The sequence below is a fragment of the Protopterus annectens genome, chromosome 10.part0, assembly GCF_019279795.1.
Source record: "Protopterus annectens isolate FY-2018-M chromosome 10.part0, PAN1.0, whole genome shotgun sequence".
NCBI lineage: Eukaryota > Metazoa > Chordata > Ceratodontiformes > Protopteridae > Protopterus > Protopterus annectens.
The window spans coordinates 414741202-414762562 of NC_056744.1; the positions used below are offsets into that span (position 1 = coordinate 414741202).

At 37.7% G+C, this 21361-nt stretch overlaps 1 protein-coding gene across 1 annotated transcript in view; it reads left to right on the forward strand.

Moving 5' to 3' along the window:
• Positions 1–21361, forward strand: part of PLA2G4A (phospholipase A2 group IVA) — a 1409517-nt gene that overhangs the window by 772020 nt on the left and 616136 nt on the right. Inside the window, exon 4 of the mRNA XM_044085320.1 lies at positions 1140–1288. Coding sequence (XP_043941255.1) covers positions 1140–1288 — 149 coding nt within the window. The remainder of the gene's footprint in view (positions 1–1139; positions 1289–21361) is intronic.

Genomic DNA, 21361 nt, shown 5'->3' on the forward strand with positions numbered 1-21361 from the left:
TTGATTAAATGTGATTTTAGTAGTGAGTGGAACTTGGTCTTTAATTTCAGATCTTTTGGGACATTATGTATTCAAAGTTAGGTTGGGAATCGTGGCAGTGACCATTTTGTGCAGACTACCTGTGAAACTACTACATGGTCTTGTTGTTGACGACTGAGTCTAGAAGTCTATATCTGATTGCATTAAGACAGGTTAGAGTTGCTGCTCTTGAAATATGCAAGACATGCCTTAAAGACTGAAGACTTATTCTTTCTTATGGAAATGAAGATTGACCCTTAAACTGGGCTTGAATACATTGAGATAGGTAAAGGTCTTGTGGCTTAGAGGGAAAATGTACCAGATTTAACCCTTTTGCTGCACAGAGAAATGCTTTAAATACTCTGAAGTGAAGACCAGGAAAACCTTAATATGTAACCTGCACAGCCCTTATTGCTTGTAAACACTAAACACTGTGACTGCTTGATTGTCCCTCTCTGGCAACAATTGATGCATTTAATAAAGAATCTCAATGGTAGATATTTGCCAAGTTTACAGATTAGTAACTACCTTATCTCTAAGCCGATTAGCTTGCTGTTTGACCTATGCTTTGTATTTAAAATTTCAACTTCTGATAAATTGTGCTGTTTATATCCACTCGCACTCTTCTCCATCCTTACATTTATTTTTCTCTTATTTACTTACTTCCATGTTGGTTCTCCTTTGCTTTGCCTGTTATTTCCAGTCTGTCTGAGAGTGTATTACATGTTTTGTATACTTCCATCTGTTTTGCTGCTGGCCTGGCTATCCCCATAACTGCAATGTTCTTTTGCTTGTCTAACATGACGTTTTTGTGACTATATTTGAAAATACGCATTGTTGCTTCTGCTATTATGAATGTATACCTTCACTTTATGCTTCATGTATTATTCCTATTGTGATGAAGTAATATGAGAAAATGGTGGATAACAGGACAGACTGAAGTATATCTACATGTTAGGGCAGTTTTCTGGTGATTTATTGAAACAGAAAACATCTATAAGCATTGAAGCATGAAACCTCTGTTTTGAGTAATAGCAGTTAGTAGCTGTGTCTTGTTAGCTGTTAGAGTTATAAGTACTGTTATGCAAAGCTCATGACTTTGTTTTATTTTTTTTTTTTAGTCGACACTCCAGATCCTTATGTAGAACTTTTCATTTCTACGGCACCAGAAAGTCGGAAGAGAACAAAGCATATTAATAATGATGTGAACCCAGTGTGGAATGAGACGTTTGAATTTATTCTAGATCCAAATCAGGAAAACATCCTGGAGGTAATTTGGTAGTCTTAGTTGATTTTTTTTTAACCAGGTGTGGTACTACTGTAATACTGTGTTTTGACAAAGCTGAACTTGTAGAGTGAACTGCGATATGTAGATGACAGAATTAGTTTTTCATTTTTCCTCCCCTCATTCTTGACTTTCCAGGTGGTCTCTTCTTGTCATCCTTTCCCTTTTGTTAGACCTTCGTAATTAATGAGTTGCTTCTCAGGATGCATTTTGTTTAACTTCGCATTCATATATCTAGTGTGTGACGTTTACATGTGCTCATGACAAAGGAAAAGATCTCCAGACTTAGAAGCCATTCAGGTCATAATCAGGAATCAGCTGAGATCCGTCCATCTGTCTGTCTGCATCAATCACACATGCTAGAAGCATCATCATATCTCATTTTATAAATGTAAGCAGATACCCATCACTTCCTGAATATCTCCTCCGATGGGGGTATAATGAGCCTTTCCTCCACACTCCTAGAACAACTTAATTACAGACATGTTTTGTAAATCTATTTTACTTAATATTTAATATTTATTTGTTAACTGGATAAGTGAATTGGTCCAGGGATGCATTTCAGCCATAAACTAGACTAAACAGGCAAAGACAGTAAACACACAATGCAGTATTATATGGTATATAAAGTCCTCAATACAGCAAAAGTGTAATGAGCATGGTAAACAATGAAGAAACACTGAACGCCAAAAACACTAATTAAGTAAATAAATAGATGAATAAATCAAAACAGCAATGATATCAAAAGGTCAGAACATCTGAGTATTATAAAGTACATACTGCAGGAAAGTTACACTAACAGCCCTGGCATGTACAAGAAGGAACTCAGTAGTGTTTACAGGTAATAAGTCAGAGTAAAAATTATAAACCACTCCCTCAGCCAGATTTCAATGGACTAGATAGTAAGTATACATTTTAAGCTCCAGGACCACCTCAGCCATCAGCCCCAGCTCTCTGCTAAGACCATTTCTTCCGATTTTTAGGTATCAAGACACCTGAGAGATAGAGAGAGAGAGAGACAGGGGAACCATGAGAAAAGGACTCTTGCTTTCTCAACTGTAATGCAGCCATCCTCTAATGGTGCCTGTATCTAAAAGAAATCAGCAATTCATTCCATCTCCAATAACATTTGCCTTTTCAGTACCCATCTCTTGAACACCACTGAAAAAACCTTGAAAAAGCCAGATGATTTGCTGTCAATCAAACATCCGACCTGTTCTTTGGAATCTGACTATTCAGATCACTAAATTTCTGCTTTTCCATTTGGCTTCAAAGCTCCTAAGATAGAATACTTCCTACAATCTGAGTAGTCACAATCACTCTGGACTCATCCTTCAATCCCCCAGAATCACACTCCATGGTACTGACGACTATTTCTCCATTGTAAGGCCCAAGCTCTGGGAAACACTACTACCCCATGTGAAAAATGATTTCTCATACCCAAAATTCAGTACATAATTGAAAACCCTTCTTCAAAAACAAGCAAGGTGCAAGTACACTAATACTAGTCATATTACCTAATCTCCACTTTCACATCCACCTTGACACACTGTACTCTCCAACTACCCCTCCCCCTTCCCTGTCTACCTTTCCTTTTTCTATAATGCTATACACCTTTGCATTTACCTTTAATGTAGCACATACACAGTCATACTGTTACTGTGTGCAAACTGAAATAAAATGTTAGTTTTAGCATTGTTAATGTACAAAACAGAAATGTTTAAAAAATTTGGTTTATTTTATGCATGTATTTTATTCAGGTATGTATGCTTCTTACAGTTAGCATGATGTCATCTGCTAATACCATAATTATAGATTCATATTTATCTTTAAAAGTTATCCCCTTAATATATGGAATTTGCCTTACTGTTAGACCTACAGCTTCTACGGCCAATGTAAATAAAGTAAAAGAAGGGGGGCATCCTTGCTCTGTTCCTCTTTTTATTTACTTTTTATTTCTAAAGGTGCAGATAGAAAAGCTTCTAGTTTTGCACAAGCTTTTTCCTTCATCAGAGAAATAAGTTCTTTAGCTATGATGCATTTTGAACAAGTAATCTCAACTAACCATGTTAAAAGCTTTTTCCACATCCAGGCTTATAAATGCAGTTTTCTTATTAGTAACATCTGTCAATGTTAAGATTATTTTAATATTAATTTGAGTCTGTCTTTTGGATCTGGTTTGATACTTACTACTTACTATAAAGTACGGATAAAAATCATCATAATTTTCCTCTTTGCTTCCTCAAAGTGTTTCTCCTTCTGTCAGTAAAGGGAGCAACAAGTAGTTCTTTACATGTTTTAATTCTATGAACAAAATGCCATCTTATGGTAAAATTATTTGAATAAGTAAAATGAAATCACCCTCATCAAAGCTTGAATAGGTCTGGGCATCCCTTGTGTGACTGATGCACAGAGTGACTGTAGCATAGCTGAAATACACAGCATTAATGTCTGCAAGTGCTGCTAACATTTAAAATTAAGAAACCGCTATTTACATAAGTCATACATTACTCATTATATTATTAGCCCCCCCCCCCAACTACAGTATGTAATCTTGACTCACTGCATGCAGTAGCCGTCAAGTGATAGAAGATATGTATTCAACCAAGGCAACAAAGAACACCATCAAGATGTATTTATATTAAAGACGACTTAAAACCCAGGAAGATGTATTCATTGAGAACACACTGAACATATCACTCACTTAAACTCTGGTCATAATTATTAGGGAGAACTTCCCCCAGTGGAATCATTTTGTGGACAGACAGTCCAAAACCTGAAATTACAGCTGGCCACCCTGAACCCACATGCATCATGCTGCATCAGAATTTTCAAAGTTCAGAGAATTACTTCATCTATTAATAAAAGCTAAAACTAGTTAATTCCCATATATGTAAAATAAATAAATAAATATCAGTTGTAACTTTTCTTTATTTTCCCAGTATTTAAGGGAAATTAAGGAAATTGATATACCAATGTTGTTCTTATTGATGAGCAGGAGTGTCCTGTGCAGGCCCACATGTACCGTTTGCTAGATTGCTGGTGTGACTCGAATTTGCAGTCATTTTATGAATGTTTGGGAAAAGTTAAACTGTTTACTATGATAAATAAATACATACATAAATAAAGAATTCCAGTTTATAATAGCAGAAGCCTTTATTATGTCCAAACTAAAAATCCCCGTTTTTTTCATTCTTGTTTCTTACGTGGTTACGTGGTGTATTTATTTTTATTATTCTTTTCATATTGTCCTGGGCTTGTCTGTCAACACTGAATCCTACTTGACCTTCATGTGTCAGATTTCATTTTGTATTCTGTCAATATGTACTGCCTAACTCATTTCTGTTTACTGCTTTCCTCGTACAAAATACTCTCCTATGTTTCCTGACATCGTTACACCTCTCAATTTCTAATTAAGTTAATAATAATATCACTATTCATTTATTGTTTAATTTATTGACAAAATTGCTGTAGTAGTACTTCTGTACTTTGTATTACTATTTGTATATTGTCAGAGCTTTTCTCCATGGACTGCTGAAAAGAGGTCTTATGTGACCCATTTGCACTTTCCTGGTAAATAAAATAAACCAACAAAATGGAAATGAGCATCTGAAATATTGTTCTCCTTTTTGCACCTTTTAGCAATATATGTTTTTTAATTAACTCATTGTTCCATTCATTGTATTTGTTTCATATCCAATGCATAATTTTCTCATACACATACGATTTTTAAGTAACCAGGATTGTGTATTTCTGTTAATATCTTCTTTGTCAGTAAATTATAAAGATATTAATTTCTTCTGAGAACCATTGTTTGTTATTTTGTTTCAATAATGACTACTATTCTGTTTAATATTGGTAGCTTTTTTATTTTTTTATTGTTAATGTAAATACCCCGTATCAAATCATAACTCTTTAACATGTTATTATTCTAAAGTTTTTCACCTTCTGATTTAGCTCCATAGATATAAATATTATATATGTTGTAGAGCGAGTACCAAAGATTTATGAATAATTATTGAATTTTAAAGAGCGTTCCCATTTTTTTCTATTTAAATACATTAATTTAATTGCATTTATGTCTTCCTAAATTAGTACACAATTAAAATCTCCTCCCAAAATGACACTTCCCTTCATGAGTCAGTAAAATTTCTATATTTTCTTTCATATTTAGCATCAAGACCAGGTACCCAGTAACCTTTTGATGGTGTATATTTTCTATTTTTGTATTCATGACCTGTCTTAGAAAAACCCACTTGTGCCATCATAAGTAAAGTTTACTCTTGCATCTTTTTTTTCCACAATGTTAATGTACTTCATCAGTTAGTGTAACAGTAAAATCCAGTTAAGGTTTTGTATTGGCCTATAGTGAATCTATCCATATCTTCTTCAATTGACGTGTTTCTTGTATAAATGCAATATCAATTGTTATGTTGTAGATAGGTACTTAGACTATGGGGGGGTTCATAACGGTACTGTGATGTGTGCATCATTATGTATGTCACAGTAACCTATTGGAATTCAGCAAAAGCCCTAACAGTGCTACATAATGCTTTAGAATGAAGACAGCTAACTGCCTGGCCATGTTGTATGCTAATGAGGCAAATCAGAAGAGGGCTACATGGTAATTAGCCATGGGTCTTCTCTTCCCAGAAGTGCTTCCAGGAAGGCTTGTAGATGCTGAGTGATTCAGGAAATCACTTGGACATGTAAATCAGCACAGTCAAGCCCATTGCACTGAAGTAGTGAATAAGTTGAAATGGTTTATCTACTGAAACTTGTACAGACATCTAGGGGTGGGGACACCACAAGCCATCTGGTATAATACAATTATGCCTTAATGGCACCCTCAGCAGTGCAGGGATCAGACATGGGGGAACTACAAGTCACCTAGGATAGGAAAGTTGTGCATTAATGGCATTGATAGCAGTTAGGGGATCATGATGGGGGGGACCCACTAGCCATCATAAATAAAATGACTGTGCCTTAACAGCACCAACAGCAGTACGGGGATTGGGGTAAGGGGAACACTAGTCACCAGGGATAATACAGTTGTGCAGTAATGGCACTTCAACTACTTTGTGGATTGTGGGTTGGGGGAAGCACTAACCACATAGCAGTACTGCAAACATATAAAATGTAAACTTTTACTACCATTGAACAGGGATCAGATGATCCTTTAACTTAACTTAATTAGACACTAAGTTAAACTTTCAAAATATTTCAATAACTCTAAAGCAGTATTTACAAAGATACTACCTAAAATCTAAGATCAAATACAAAAAAAAACTTTTAATGACTAAAATATTGAATTATCACAATAATAAAATTATTTCCTAGTACTATATATGGTATTATATATACTTAACTGCATATTAGTATACTTTTGATGACTTTATACATATATATATATATATATATATATATATATATATATATATATATATATATATATATGGGTCTATATTACAGTGTCAAAACTTTGTAATATCTAACACCAAATGAGCAACACGTAGTCATCGAAAAACATTTAGGTGATTTGATGAATACTTTACAGGGCAATGGTGTAGTTGGCCAACTACACAGTGTTGCCCTTTTCTCCACTGTAGTGTGAGCTCAGAGTTGGTATATTTAGTTAGGGTGTTGTTGGGGGGTGGAAGCCCCCCACATATTTATGTTACTAAGTGTGTGTTTGTGTGTGTTTGAGCAACCTACTAAACTGCTAAAGTTCTAAAGGAAGGCAGAGAGAGAGAGCAGTAAAAAAAAAGGGGGTGTGAAGGAGAATGGCAGTGAGAGATGGGAGCCGGATAAAAGAGATAAAAAGAAAGGTATTTAATGTATAGCTAGCTCTCTGTGGAATAGTATGGCTGTCAGTAACTATATGTTACTGTTTAATACTTCTGCACTAGTACATCAGATCAGAGTAGGAAACTGCCATCTTACTGGTGTAAAATAGTTTGTTCTTAAGATATACCATGAAGAAGCAGGTAAACGCACCAAAGGTTTCTTCCCCTAATCTCAGTAACAAGTCACTTATAATACGGTCAACAAAAGATAGATTGATAGAGAGGTAATGCAGTCAATTGTTTGTTTAAAAGGTGAATGACTGGGCATAATACAGAATTCTGTACAGCTGCCATGTATATACCATATCTTTGTAAGCACACAAGCTATCACAGAGTGACTTAAGGGTAAAACAAATGAATACATATAAATAAATGATAAATAGTTATCATCCCTTCATGATTTTGTATGGCCACTCTGTTTATCACACTTCTCTTCCCACTAACAATAATGATAATGCATTATCTATCTTGTTCTACTATGACTTCTTTACTCCCTTACTTTTTATACCACTTAATTATTATTATTTTTTATATTAGAATCTTAGTTCTTACAGTTTTTGAACTTAGCATCAGTATAATTTCTAAGTGGAGCTTATCTCCATTACTTCTTTCTTTTTTATACCACTTGTTTATTACTTTTTATATTAGATTTTATTTCTTAACTGTTTTTATACTTAGCATCAGTAAAGTTTATAAGTGGAGCTTATCTCCCCGGGCCTCTACTGAAAATGGACATGTATCCAGCTAGACCAGCCCGGTCAACAAATGTAAAATAAAAATAAAATAAAAATAAAATTTCCTGCTTTCCTCGCACACAGATTCATTGTGCATTGGGGTCACCTTATAGATGTGGAAAAGGGAAATTTGTCATTAACAGCTTAAGTTGTTAGTAATGCAAACTTACTTTCTGCTTAACATTACAAATATGATAATGTTATCACAGAGCACCATTTAAAAGTATATTTCCTTGAGAGCCTTTAAAACTTTAGAATGAGATAGTTTACACATGATTTAAATAGGTAATGTAACTATATTCCTTTTCTCTGTACGGTAATTTGTCAGAAGCAAGTCACTGCAGCTACAATATCCACAGTTCTCTTCTTTATGTATTCATTCACTGGAATTCTCTGAATACCCTGTTAATACATGCTTTTCCCAAGATTAAGCTGCTAAACTTGCCTTGATGGATTTCCAGTTTTAATCGCAGTTGCATATTAGCAAAGAAAAACTACTATAAAACTCCAGCAAGTGACCACAAACCATAGTAAAAAATAATCATTGTCATCTCTGCACTGGAAAAGAACGTCACTCCTTCTGTGTAACTTCTGTGGTAAAAATAACACTTCTGTAATATTTTATAAGATGCTCTAAGAAACTTTCCAAGTGTTCACGTGTTTAATTCCTACATGAACATGTTTTTTTCACCCAGTTATTGCAGACCTATAAAAGTGTCCTTACACATGCTGCGATATAATTTATTGCATTTGTATAATGGAACAGTTTGAGCAGACCACTCTCACAGATGTTCTGTATTGGCATGCAAACTCTTGCCTATGCCTTGTAGCGTAGTTCTGAATCTATGAGCCTGGTTTGCAGTACAGTAATGTTAGTCAAATGGAGTAATAAATTAATAGTAAGATGTCTTACAACTTTAACTGATTCTTTTTATAGTTCAGAAAAAGAAATGGACAGCAGCAAAATGTTACATATTTAAAGTAGCAGCAACCTTTCACTTTTCTTGAAAAAATGATTGCAGCTTCTGAAAAGTGTCCTTAGAACAGAAGTTGATCCCAGTCGTTTTACTCCCAGCAGTGAAAAGCTTCAATGCATACTGGACATCATGCTCACTTGTGCATCTAAAAAAAAATGTTTGAACTCTGAAATCAACAAACTGGACACTTAAAACCTTGTTTTAGAAAGAAAAGTCCACAATGAAAGCCAAGGAGTAGGGTACAACATCTACTGTAGACTCTTCTCTGTACACCTTTTCTATAGGCCTGCAGTACTTTATAGCTCATTTTGACGTGGGTCCATTGCAACTCCGATAACACAGTTTACAGGTCAGGCACAGCCTTTAGATGTAAGACTGCTGTTTGATGGCATAAGTATCTGATCTTGCAGGTGTAAGAGCCAGTAGTATACTTAAGTCAACCGGCGACTAGTGCCCTGATTGACGTCCCATATCTGACACCCCTAATGTTTAGCAAATTAAAGCAGCTCAAGCAGGAACTAAGCCAAAACCATCAATGGCTCAGTTAAATTCCCAGAGTTTAATAAAAACAAAATGCAAGCTTTCACACCATATCATAACAGATTGTTGCAGTCATGTTATAAAACATCCAATAAAAATGTAGCAAATTCATCTAAAATGTTTGTAATTCAAAACAGATTGAAATGACACAGCTTTATTTAAACTGGGGATGTGGTCCACTCTAAAAAAGTAAATCAGACTATACTCTTTCCTCTCCATTCTCCATTAGAGAAACAGTGTCACCACCGCTAATGTTTTAAGAAGAGTTAACACTGCAGACTGATGTCTGTGGGCAATACTGTTGTCCCTAGAATGTTTGTATAAAGCATGTGTGCCTACTCCTCTCCTAATGTCCAATAGATGCTTACACATCCTTTCTTTTAAAGCTTGCAGTTTTTTTTTTTTTGATTATACCTCTTAACTTTCTTAACTTTAGCTTGAGGAACAGTTAAAAAAAAAATGTAACAGACCACTTGCTGCAAATGTAACAAGTGCCTTGTTACTTTTCTAAAATGTAACAGTACCACTTGCTGCAAATGTACACATCCTTTCTTTTAAAGCTTGCATTTTTTTTATTATACCTCTTAACTTTCTTAACTTTAGCTTGAGGAACAGTTAAAAAAAAAAAAAAAAAAAAAGATGTTGATGTCAAAAAAAAAAATGTAACAGACCACTTGCTGCAAAGGTAACAATGTAGCAAATGCCTTGTTACTTTTCTGCAAGCTACAGTTACCAAACATAAGTGCTTCAGTTCTGGTTTTTAGCTATGACTACAATTACAGTTTTAGCATTTATTTGTAACTGGCCATTCTGCATTACTACACCTTTACCAAGTGTTGATTGTGTCTTCTATTATCTTGTGTTTGGGCCAGGCACCCCTTCACTCTGCATAATGCACCCACTTACTACATGCCAGCCTGCATACAGCTGGGTGGACTGCTCCCACCACCTCACCATTGGTACAACAGTAGTGAGAGTGCACTTTTATGGATCATGGTCTAGTGTCAGCACCAGGTCCGGCATAGGACTATCCAGTCCCAGTGGTACCTTTGATAAGTGCATTCCTGATAACTGTTTCCTTGTCTCCTAACCTCCACTGCTATCCTATTACTCTCTTGACTATTCAAGCATCTGATGGGTGTGGTCCTGCCTATCCTAGAGTAATGCTTTTGAAGATTTTCTCTTATCCTCTGTTTCCTTTTTCACAGCCAGATATGAACATCTAGTCAACCATCCATTTAGGTAAACCATTGGGATAAAGAAACCTGCTATTTTCTGCCTTGAGGCCCTCTTCTCCTCTGCAATGTTTAAGGGAGCTTCTGGAGGATAAGGAAAAAAGCCTGTTGGATCTGTGGGCAGGTTTTACTTACCCTGAAGCTTTGGTGCAGTGTGACAAATAGTGGTGCTTTTGTACATAAATATTCAGGCCGCACCATGTTCTCATAAATCCTATACATCTATATCTATATCTAAATGTAATAATAGGAAAATGTAAAAATAATACATCAATAATCAATGCAAATCAAAGACAGTAATATCATTGTGCAAGAAATGACACTAGGCCAGACACAGAATAATGCAGAAACAGGTACAGTTAGACTGATGATAATGATATCATGTATATATGCACATATCTACATACGAAATAAGTCGTATTCACATGCTTACAACAAGCACTGTACAAGTATTAAAAAAAAACAATAAAATATGTAACTAAAAACATTAAAGAAATGGCTTTGAAAGAATTAGAATTGCAGGTTAAAATCCAAAATCAGAAAGGTAATATTTTAGAGATTTCTTAAAACTACAAAACAGGGGCGAGATTACGTAGCCTCTATTACAAATATGCAGGCTCTGATGGGTGGAAGACAAGATGCCAGAAGAGTTCGAATGCACTTTTAGAACTACTAGACACCCCAGAGTGGTGGAACAAGCAGCACAAAGAATGTCGGTACCACACACACAGCTGTGCTTATTGGGAGACCAATGTTTCACTAGATGAGCCAAGACTGTAACATTATAGACAGCATGGTAACATGCTAGATGAACCAAGACAGTAACTTTGTGAACAGCATGGCGACAAGCTAGATGAACCAAGACAGTAACTTTGTAGACAGCATGGCGACACGCTAGATGAGCCAAGACTGTAACTTTGTAGATAGCATGGAGACATGCTAGATTAATCAAGACAGTAACTTTGTAAACTGCATGGCAACACGCTAGATGAGCCAAGACTGTAACTTTGTAGATAGCATGGGGACATGCTAGATGAACCAAGACAGTAACTTTGTGAACAGCATGGCAACAAGCTAGATGAACCAAGACAGTAACTTTGTAGACAGCATGGCGACATGCTAGATGAGCCAAGACTGTAACTTTGTAGATAGCATGGGGACATGCTAGATGAATCAAGACAGTAACTTTGTAAACTGCATGGCAACACGCTAGATGAACCAAGACAGTAACTTTGTTGATAACATGGGAACAGTAAGGCTCCAGTGAGCCACTGTAAAATTACCTGCACCACCTGCATTCAGTCAAGCTGTGGGTTTGAGAGCCCCAGGAACAATGATTTGCATTAGTCTGAGCAGGAAGCAAATGTGGTATACATTATAAGCGGGAGTTCCACAGACAGAAGTTAGTGCTTTATGATAACATTTACTAAGGTTGAAGCACAAGGACTTAACATCTCACACCTGATCATTTAGTGTCAGACTGTCATCAAAGATTGTCCAAAGATTAGTCATCTTCAGTGCAGAGATATCAGCCGTTCCCCTCCATTCTCCCACACAGAATGTTGGGCAACAGGACCGAGGCACTGGAATCCATGATAGAGGCATGCATCTCCCTGGTGACAGTCTTGAGGTATTGAGTTTTAATTATTGAATTGTTATCCAGTAGTGGATGAATTCCATATCATTTATGTGAGACCTAGGAAGGCCTCTCCCCTGAATGAGTCTTTGCAGTCATATTATATACACAGAAAACAAAAAACAGACTCAAACGTAAGCACCGCAGTTGAGTGAGGTATGGACAACAGTTAATGTCAGTGGCACCCACTGAAAGTGAAGGGAAAGGTATGAGGCAACACAAGCTAGGAACACACTCATAAGACCATGGTAATGTATCCCATGGTCATATGTCAATGACAGATTAAGCAAAACCTGAACCAAATAGCTTAAATAATCCTGCACAGTTAAAAGCACATTAAAGACTGGTCAAGAACATCTCAGTACTATGCCTGACCCAAAGAAAAGAAAAAAAAAATATCAAAATGGATTTTAGATCTTATTTTTCTTAAGACAAGATTCTAGTTGCATGTAAACAACATTTTACAAAGCTTATCTGATGCAGGGGATGCGTGAGATTGGGCAGTACATGTCATCTCATATAAATCTGAATCCATTTCTAAAGACTCCTGATGAACAATGCCTCTTCTGCTATAGATGGAAAACTCCTGACTCAGAGTAAGAAGTGATAGTTTGTGCAGGAGTAGACCCTGCACCTTCACACAAGAGATAACTAATCTAAAGGGGCAGCTGTGAAGTTCATTTGCAATGTGGATCATACTAGAATCAGAAAAGTAAAGTGTAAGTTATTAGGAGCAACCAACTCACTTCTGTTCCAGTAGGACAAACTTCTCAGGAACAGTGGCATCCTAGTAGTGAACTCAGCTTTTGAAGACACCCAATCTGATCATGCCATCTTTATACATGCACAGACACACACACACACACACACACACACACACACACACACACACACACACACACACACACACACACACACACACACACACACACACACACACACACACACACACACACACACACACACACACACACACACACAGACACACACACACACAGTGGTCAGTATGTATTCATAAACATAAAGACCCTTCTAAGTGACAAGGTATACTGAGACAGACAATCTCCTTACCACCTGGAAGAGAGGCTGGTCAGTTGATTAGCTGCTTTGAAGATCTCCCTGCATCTATACAAAAATTTTGTTCTGAGAAACCATGGTCTACTAGGTGAAATAATCATTTGCCATATGAAGCCTATGCACAGAGTTCAAAACTATGCCATAGGTGACACATCACAAAGTGGACTGGACATGCACAGTGTGGAGAAGTATGATTCTGCAAGGTCATCAGGGCTGTATTATAGACTTCAACAAGCTCATCTGGACTGACTACACAGTCTGCTGTCCTGGAACAGCTAGAGCAAGATAGAACAGTCTAAAATTTCTGCACTGCAGCAGACCTAGTCTTCAGGTTTCCATCCAGGGTAGTTCAGCTGGAAGGCAAACCAGGCTGTGATTCAGCAAGTTAAAAGGTTCCATCACCATGCATTGATGGAAACAGCAATCTGGAAAAATAAATCCATAGTGTGCTCATGATGGTGGGTAGCAGAGGTAACAACCAGAGCAACCTATATCCCCTCACAATATAAAGAATTCTTTTGATAATGATTTAAAATCACAGGATTCACATTACTGAGTCCCAAAATGTGCAGACTGAATGGATAAAAATCCATACTTAAATATATGAAGTCTGAACTTGCCATTTGTTACAATCTTACCTTTTCTTGAAGGTATGGCAGTCTAACTGTTGGTATACATAAATTAAGGCTACTGTGAGGGGTTAAGTTGCAGGAGGCTTGAACACGTTTAACTCATTATAGCTGAGTGATACCTCCAGGTGTTACTGCAGTTGCATCCTGCTGGTGCCTCTGGGTGTCAAATATTGCTTCTTGTGTCTTCTTCTTATGGCTTTTCCCGGTTAGGGGTCACCACAGTGGATCACCTGTCCACTCATGTTTGGCAGTGGAGTTTTACTATGTCGAGTTGCCTGCCCAGTGTCCAACCTTTCATGGAAGGCACACACACATGCACTTACGCCTAGGTCAAATTTTAGAGTATCCAATCCACCTACTGCATGTTTTTGGAATGTGGGAGGAAACTGTAGCACCCGGAGGAAACCCATGCGACCACAGGGAGGACATGCAGACTCCACACAGAAGGCACCCCAGCCGAGGTCGAACCGGAGAACCTCTTGCTGTGAGGTGGCAATGCTAACCGCTGCACCACCATGACTGCCTGATATTTGGCCTCTGTGTGATGCAGGTAAAAAGATATTAATTGTTGCTCGTTTAATATGTATTGCCACAAATGTTATCTTTTTTTCTAAATATCTTGACAACCAGATAGCACAGACAGAACTGATTAGCATCATGTGAAAGCTCTCAGGTGGATGACAAAATACAGCTTGACAGTATGTGTGTTGCTGAGATATTCTAAGTTGCTTACAAAATATTACAAGCATAGTAGTTTCTGTGTTTACTGTGAGTTATGAAATGCAGTTTAAGACCTAGAACCTAAAGAATACCACCAGTGTAAAAGTAGTTTGTGCTGAAGAGTTTAACATTTATACAGGACTCCAGATATAGGAGCATTTGTTTGAAATGTGAGGACATAATTTGCTTCTATCAAAAAGTTTTAGCTCTGTCCATGGGAAGTTACAGTGCAAACTTTCAGCGCTTCATTTCAGGGAATGAGTTACAGGAATAGACCGATGCTTGATATTTGATATAACTATTTAAACTTGTCAAAAATGACAACTCCCCCAATTAGCCTCTAGGCTATTCAGAGATGCACCAACATCATACCTCTCAACTGTACAGTTTTTTTGCAGAATGTCCAGATGTTTGTCTCATATTCTTGGTCCGTTTTTCATAAAGTTGTGGTTTTCTGCCAAGTTAGTGGCAAATAATTGAAGACTGAAGTTGGACAATAATGGCAGACATTTGAGTTTCAGATTTCATACCTTCAGAAAATTCATGCTAATGCAAAACATGTTATTCTATCAACTTTCTGAGTTTTTGCTGTAAGAGGTTGAGAGGTATGACCAGCATACAACCTTAGACAGCCTAACCACTCATGTCCTCTCCTCCAAACCCTTAAACTACACAGACCATGCTTTCTCAGTTCTTGGTCCCAAACTTTGGAAATCGTTCTCTTCTTTTCCTGAAGATCATTCCTCTTATCCCATTTTTGATCAGATATAAAATCACATTTCAGAACTCTAGGAAAATGCAATTGCTATCTCTCTGGTCATATAACGTAACCTCTTCATATCCTTCTTCACTCTCTATATCTTCTCGGACTCTACTTTTCATTGTCATTATTTCAGCAGGACAACTCTTGATTTCCGCTCTGTATATTGTGCATGTGTATATTGTGTTTGTCATTCACTCTGTATGCAATTTCAGATATCCATTGTGTTTGCCCTGGGCTGAGACTATAATAGGTACAACAGGATTAGTGCTGTTCTCCGGTCAACAAATTCAAAATAAAATAACACGAGTAAACAGGGTGTGAAGACTAGAACCACCAAAATCATATTTGAATAGGGAAATAATAGAGAATTAAAAAATACTATGCCGAAGAAAAACAAACAAAATATCTTTGATTTACTATATATAGAATTGATATATAGAGTTGTGGGGCATGCCAGGACATGTCTTTCCTTATAAAGTTGCTTTATTTATGACTTTGAAAGATCTTTAGAGTAAATATTGTTCAGTGTGTAACAACTGGCAAAACAGGATGCAATGAAAATGTCCTTCAATCTTTAGACATATAATAATTTCTTAGATGAATGTTTGCTCCCCTGCCTTGTCTACTGCATGTGAGAATGTGACCAGAAGAGAGAGAGAGAGACAGAGGCAGCACTGATTGCATCAGGCAGTCCATCAGCATGGATTTGTTAAACATCTTGAAGTATGATGCTCTTAAATTTGGCATTATTGACTTTGAGAGAATCACCAAAACAATGGATGAGGGCAAGACTGTGCACACAGCTTACCTCCACCTGGTCAAAGCTTTTGATACAGTACCCCACTCAGGAATTATTGATAAGCTCACTAAATTAGGTATAAACTCTATCACTCACTGGATAACCAACTGGCTCATTGATAGGACCTAGGAGGTCAAAATAGGTGAGGCCACCTCCACCAAGAGGCCAGTCACTAGCAGAGTAACCCATGGCTCGATACTGGGCCTGCTCTTTTTTGGCATCTGTTTTTCTGAAGTGGAAGCAAATCCTGAAGGTTTATGGTGGACTAAGCTTGCAGATGATTGCAAGCTGGGGGATTATCATTGATTGCTCTGTGGACACTAACATTCTTCAAGAAGGCAATCTCTGACTAACAAATAGTGCCAAAGCCATGGTCTTAAACTCAGTGCTAAGAAATATATAATTGTACCCCTTAGGAAATTAACTATCTTGGCTATTTACCATGTTACAACCGTAAGAGTTGACCCTGTGATCAGCAATATGAGTACACATGTAGACAGTAGTCTTGCCTTCAACCTCTATGTGGTGACATTGGTGAGGAAATCTTTTTATGTTGAGCAGCTTTTAAGTATGGGCATGGCATCTTGGTACAAATAGATCATTATCCTCCTGTACCCTGCTCTTATCAGACCATTCAAAGAGTACTGTGCTTCCTTCAGTATATACCTGACTAGGCATGTGCAGCAATTAGAGTAACCTCAGAGGTTCCTTATGAAAAGAATATAAGGAATAACAAACCTGTCTTGCACAGAGTGCCTTAAAGTCCTTTCCTTTTACTCAGTCTCCTATAGATTGCTGAGAGGGGTTCTGTGCCTGGTTTACAAGGCATCTGCAAACCCCACACGTATGAATCTCTTCCATATTCGTAAGTCAAACAGTACCAGGTATACAAGGTCTAAGGACCTACATTTTGTCTGTGACTTTAACAGAACATGCTGGATAGACAGATGTGTCCCAGAGATTGCCCCTCCTATGGAATAAATTCCCCCTTCATGTAAACCCAAGTTTGTTTATTACCCGATTTAAGTCCTACCTAGATCAGTGGAATGGGAACAGGAAATTTACACTGGGTGTGGCACTTGTGTCCCTTATGGACAGAGGTAGCTTATAAATGCCTGTCACTCAATGTCCAATTTGGGTACAGGGCATCATTCATTCATGAAGACTTGGCTAGGTTATAAAGACCCCCCCCCTCGGGTCATTAGCCTAGTAATAGTCTGTGAATCTATGTGTGTGTGTGTCTGTGTGGTGTAAGCTTCAAGATAAAGCTATGAGGAACACTTGACAGCACTAGGGAGAATGCTGAAATTATATTGTAGATTCAGATAGTTAATGGATCAAAAGATCTAGCAACCAGATGCACATTACAAGCACTAGGAAGAATGAAACTTTAATGGCTGACATAATTCATTGTCTGTAAAGATTTATGAATTACGAGGGCAGGGACATAAACGTAAAAATAGATGTTAGGGACATTCTGCCAACTCAGCATCAGGTAAGAGGTACATTTTGTGTGTGTGTGTGTGTGTGTGTGTGTGTGTGTGTGTGTGTGTGTGTGTGTGTGTGTGTGTGTGTGTGTTTGTATGTATGCATATGTATGTATATATATATATATATATATATAAGTGAATGGGGAGGTGCCTGTGCCAATACGATACATAGGTTGCCAGTGTTAAATGCCTCAAGAAAGTGTTGACTTACACTTGTGATAGCAAAGGATGATTCAGAGATATGCAAATTAGACGATATGAGTTCTTTCCTCATTGTGGTTAATATGATGTCTCTAGATCACAAATGTACACATTGTGTAAAAGACTCACTTTTTTTTTACCCAGCTCTTGCTGCCAGTGGTAGAGTTCTTTCTGTATTGATGGAATTATGTACAATTTGTTTTCTTTCTGTATTATTTTTTTCTTTTTATCTCAACACGAGATACTCATTTAAGTTCATAAGATGATACCAAGCTATTAGCCCGGAGGCCCTTATAAGCCTAGCCAAGAATTTCGCCCATGTTCCCTCAAAGTCTGCAACTGTTTCCCCTATCCAGCAGCAACACAGGTGGGATCCCAGGGGTGTATTTTCTGTTTCCCATGCAGTCATCCAGGTTCCTCTTAAAGAGGGCTAGAGAAGTACTCTGCTTGACATGGAGAGGGAGTCTATTCCACAGATGGGGGAGTCTTTGGGACACAAATCTATCTTACCAAGTTCTATTAATGTCACAAACCAGGTTTAGGTCTTGCATGTGGGTTGCATGAGTGGAGTTTGTCTTACGGATATGCAGCAACTCCATCAAGGCTGGGTCTGAGATGGCTTTGTGTGCTAGATGCAGGTTACCTCTTTGCAGTCTGTATGAGACTGAGTAGAGGGCCAGGGATTTTAGCCTATCTGTATAGGATAGGTGTCTGAGATCCTGGATTTTCCTGGTCAGGAACCTCTGTGGTCTCTCCAACTGCTGCATGTGCTTGGCAAGGGATATGCCAAAGGGGCCATTGTACTTGATAATGGGTCTGATAAGGGAGGAGTACGGGGATATTATGACCTCCTTGTTACTGGATGAAATACCCTTATTTATGCGGTGGGCCATGTAGAAAACCTTCCATACAACAGAGACAACATGGTGGTCAAAAGTCTGGTTGCTATCGACCTGGATGCCCAAGTCCCTCATGAGTGATTGCATGCTTAGTACGTTGTTATTAATGTGGTAATTAGTGTGGATATTTTCCCCAAAGGGGATAATGATGCATTTCTTGGCATTCAGTTTGAGGACATGCTTCTGGCAACAGTCATCAGTTTGGGTAATGGCCTCTTGGAGGATGTTCACATCACTAGGGGAATTTATGATTTATTTATTTTATTATTTATTTACATTTGTTAAGCGCATTTTCAGTGGAGGCCTGGGGAGAAAAGCTCCCCAGAAATACAAGCAATATACCATAGTTAGATACATACAGTATGATGCAGAATACATATTTTCTAGTTAGTCTATACAAAGTAGTATTCAATACAGTTTTCTAGTAGATACATGTTCAAAAAGAAAAACAAGCATTTCAGTGAAGATCACTGTGAGAAAAAATAAAGTTAGTTATGTGTACATATTTAAATAATAGTTATGAACAAATGATATTTCCTTTATTTATATATTTATTTTTGAGTAGTAATACACACTGAGGAGAGGGAGAAAATGAGGTAGGGAGTGTACAGTATGTTCAGACAGTTATAGCCATCTTGTCAGTCAGGTGTGGCACAGGAGCAATGCCTGCTCTTGGATAGATGTTCAAATAGTAGTTGTGTGAAACTGGTAGATTCAGGTGTGTCTTGGAGGGTGTGGGGTAGCGTTCCATTATTTGGCTATTTGATTTGAGAATAGGGCTTTACCGTGAGTAGTGTTAGCTTTGTTTACTGTAGGAATGTTTCTGTCTGCAGATCTCAGACTTCATGGGCATGAGTAGGGAAGAACAAGTTCCTTGAGGGATGGGCAACTGTCATCTACAAACTTTGTCAGCCACACACCACTGGTTTTGGCTTGCACCTCAGAAAAGCATATCCCAAACAGTAGAGGCCCCAAGACCGATCCTTGGGGTACACCACTCGTTATGGGTCTACTGCTAGAGGTGGCTTCCCCTACTTTGACTTAGTAGGTTCTGTCAGTGAGCCATTTAGCTACCCTTCTGGTAACATACAGGTTGATGCCTAGCTGGGAGAGTTTATCTATTATGTCCGAGTGGGGAATAGTGTCAAAGGCTTTGGCTAGGTCAAGGTAGGTGGTATGCACTGTCTTCCCCTCGTCCATGGCTTTGACTGTTTCTAAGAAGTTGACCAAGTTTAACAGGCATGATTTCCCTTTGACAAAACCAAACTGTGTGGGGTCAAGTGTTTGGAGGTTGCCAATGTCCTTGTTTATAAGGTCCATGATGTGTTTCATGGCCTTGCAGATCAGGCTAGTTAGGCTAATGGGCCTATAATTGCCTGGGTCAGTGGACGCTCCACCTTTGTCTAGAGGGATGACACTGGCTGTCCTGCACCTTTCACTTCCCTTCACTTTCAGAATAAAATGTGTAAAATTGACTGATAGGAACAGTTTCCTACCTATCCTTGCACATATATGACAGTGATACAACTGAACTAAACAAAAAGATTTATATAAATGCACAGAGAATCACTGCTGTATATTGCTGCTTTAGCTGCCAATGTATTTTTCTGAAGGTTTGTATATTATTCCCCTTTATGGCAGAATTGTCACACATCATGTCATCCTTTGCAGCGCTTATATCTTTCTTCTTCAAAGTGATAATCCTCTTAACTAACCAGATTTTGACAGAATGTCCAGATTTTGGAGTCAGTCTGTTTCTCATAAAATTCTGACTTTCTGGCAAAACTGTTGGCGAATCATTGAGGATTGAAATCGGAAATTAATAACAGACATTTGAGTTTCAGACTTCCTATCCTTCATAAAATTATACTAATGCAAAACCTGTTATTCTGTTAACTTTCTAAGTTTGTAAGAGCAATATTTAAAATATGTCCCTATTTTGGAGCCTGTGTCTACCCCATTATTTACCACAATCTGAAGAAGGCTAAATAGCCGAAAGCGCTTATCGTTTTATCACTATGGAATTTTAATGCTGTTTTTACCTTTTCCATTAAATTTGCTTGCTGTTTGACACATGACTCTATCGTGGTGGATTTTTGCTGTGGTGGAATACCAGAGGTTTTTTCTTTGTTTGCTTCACTTTTCCACTGGTAAACCTTCAACAAGTGTAAGATAGTTTTTTCTTTGAATTATTTATGAGTTTGTCCAGATTTCTTGTTCTAAGAACTTGAGAGGTAGGTTATGGTGTCACGTCACTGCTTTGTGCCGACTCAGTACTGGCTTCTGTGAGCTATGATAATCTCCTGCTCTGAATGTCCCATCATTAATGTTTGTATTACTACCTTCACAGTAGGTAAGGATTATGACGGATCATATTTTATCAGTATATTTTACTGTCCCAGCCCTCTGCTGTGCCTTTCAACTGTTAGCTTCGTATTCTTCTAGAATTCTTTAAGTAGTCCAGCTTATGAGTACTACCTTGGAAATGCTATCATCCAACTTTTTCCTA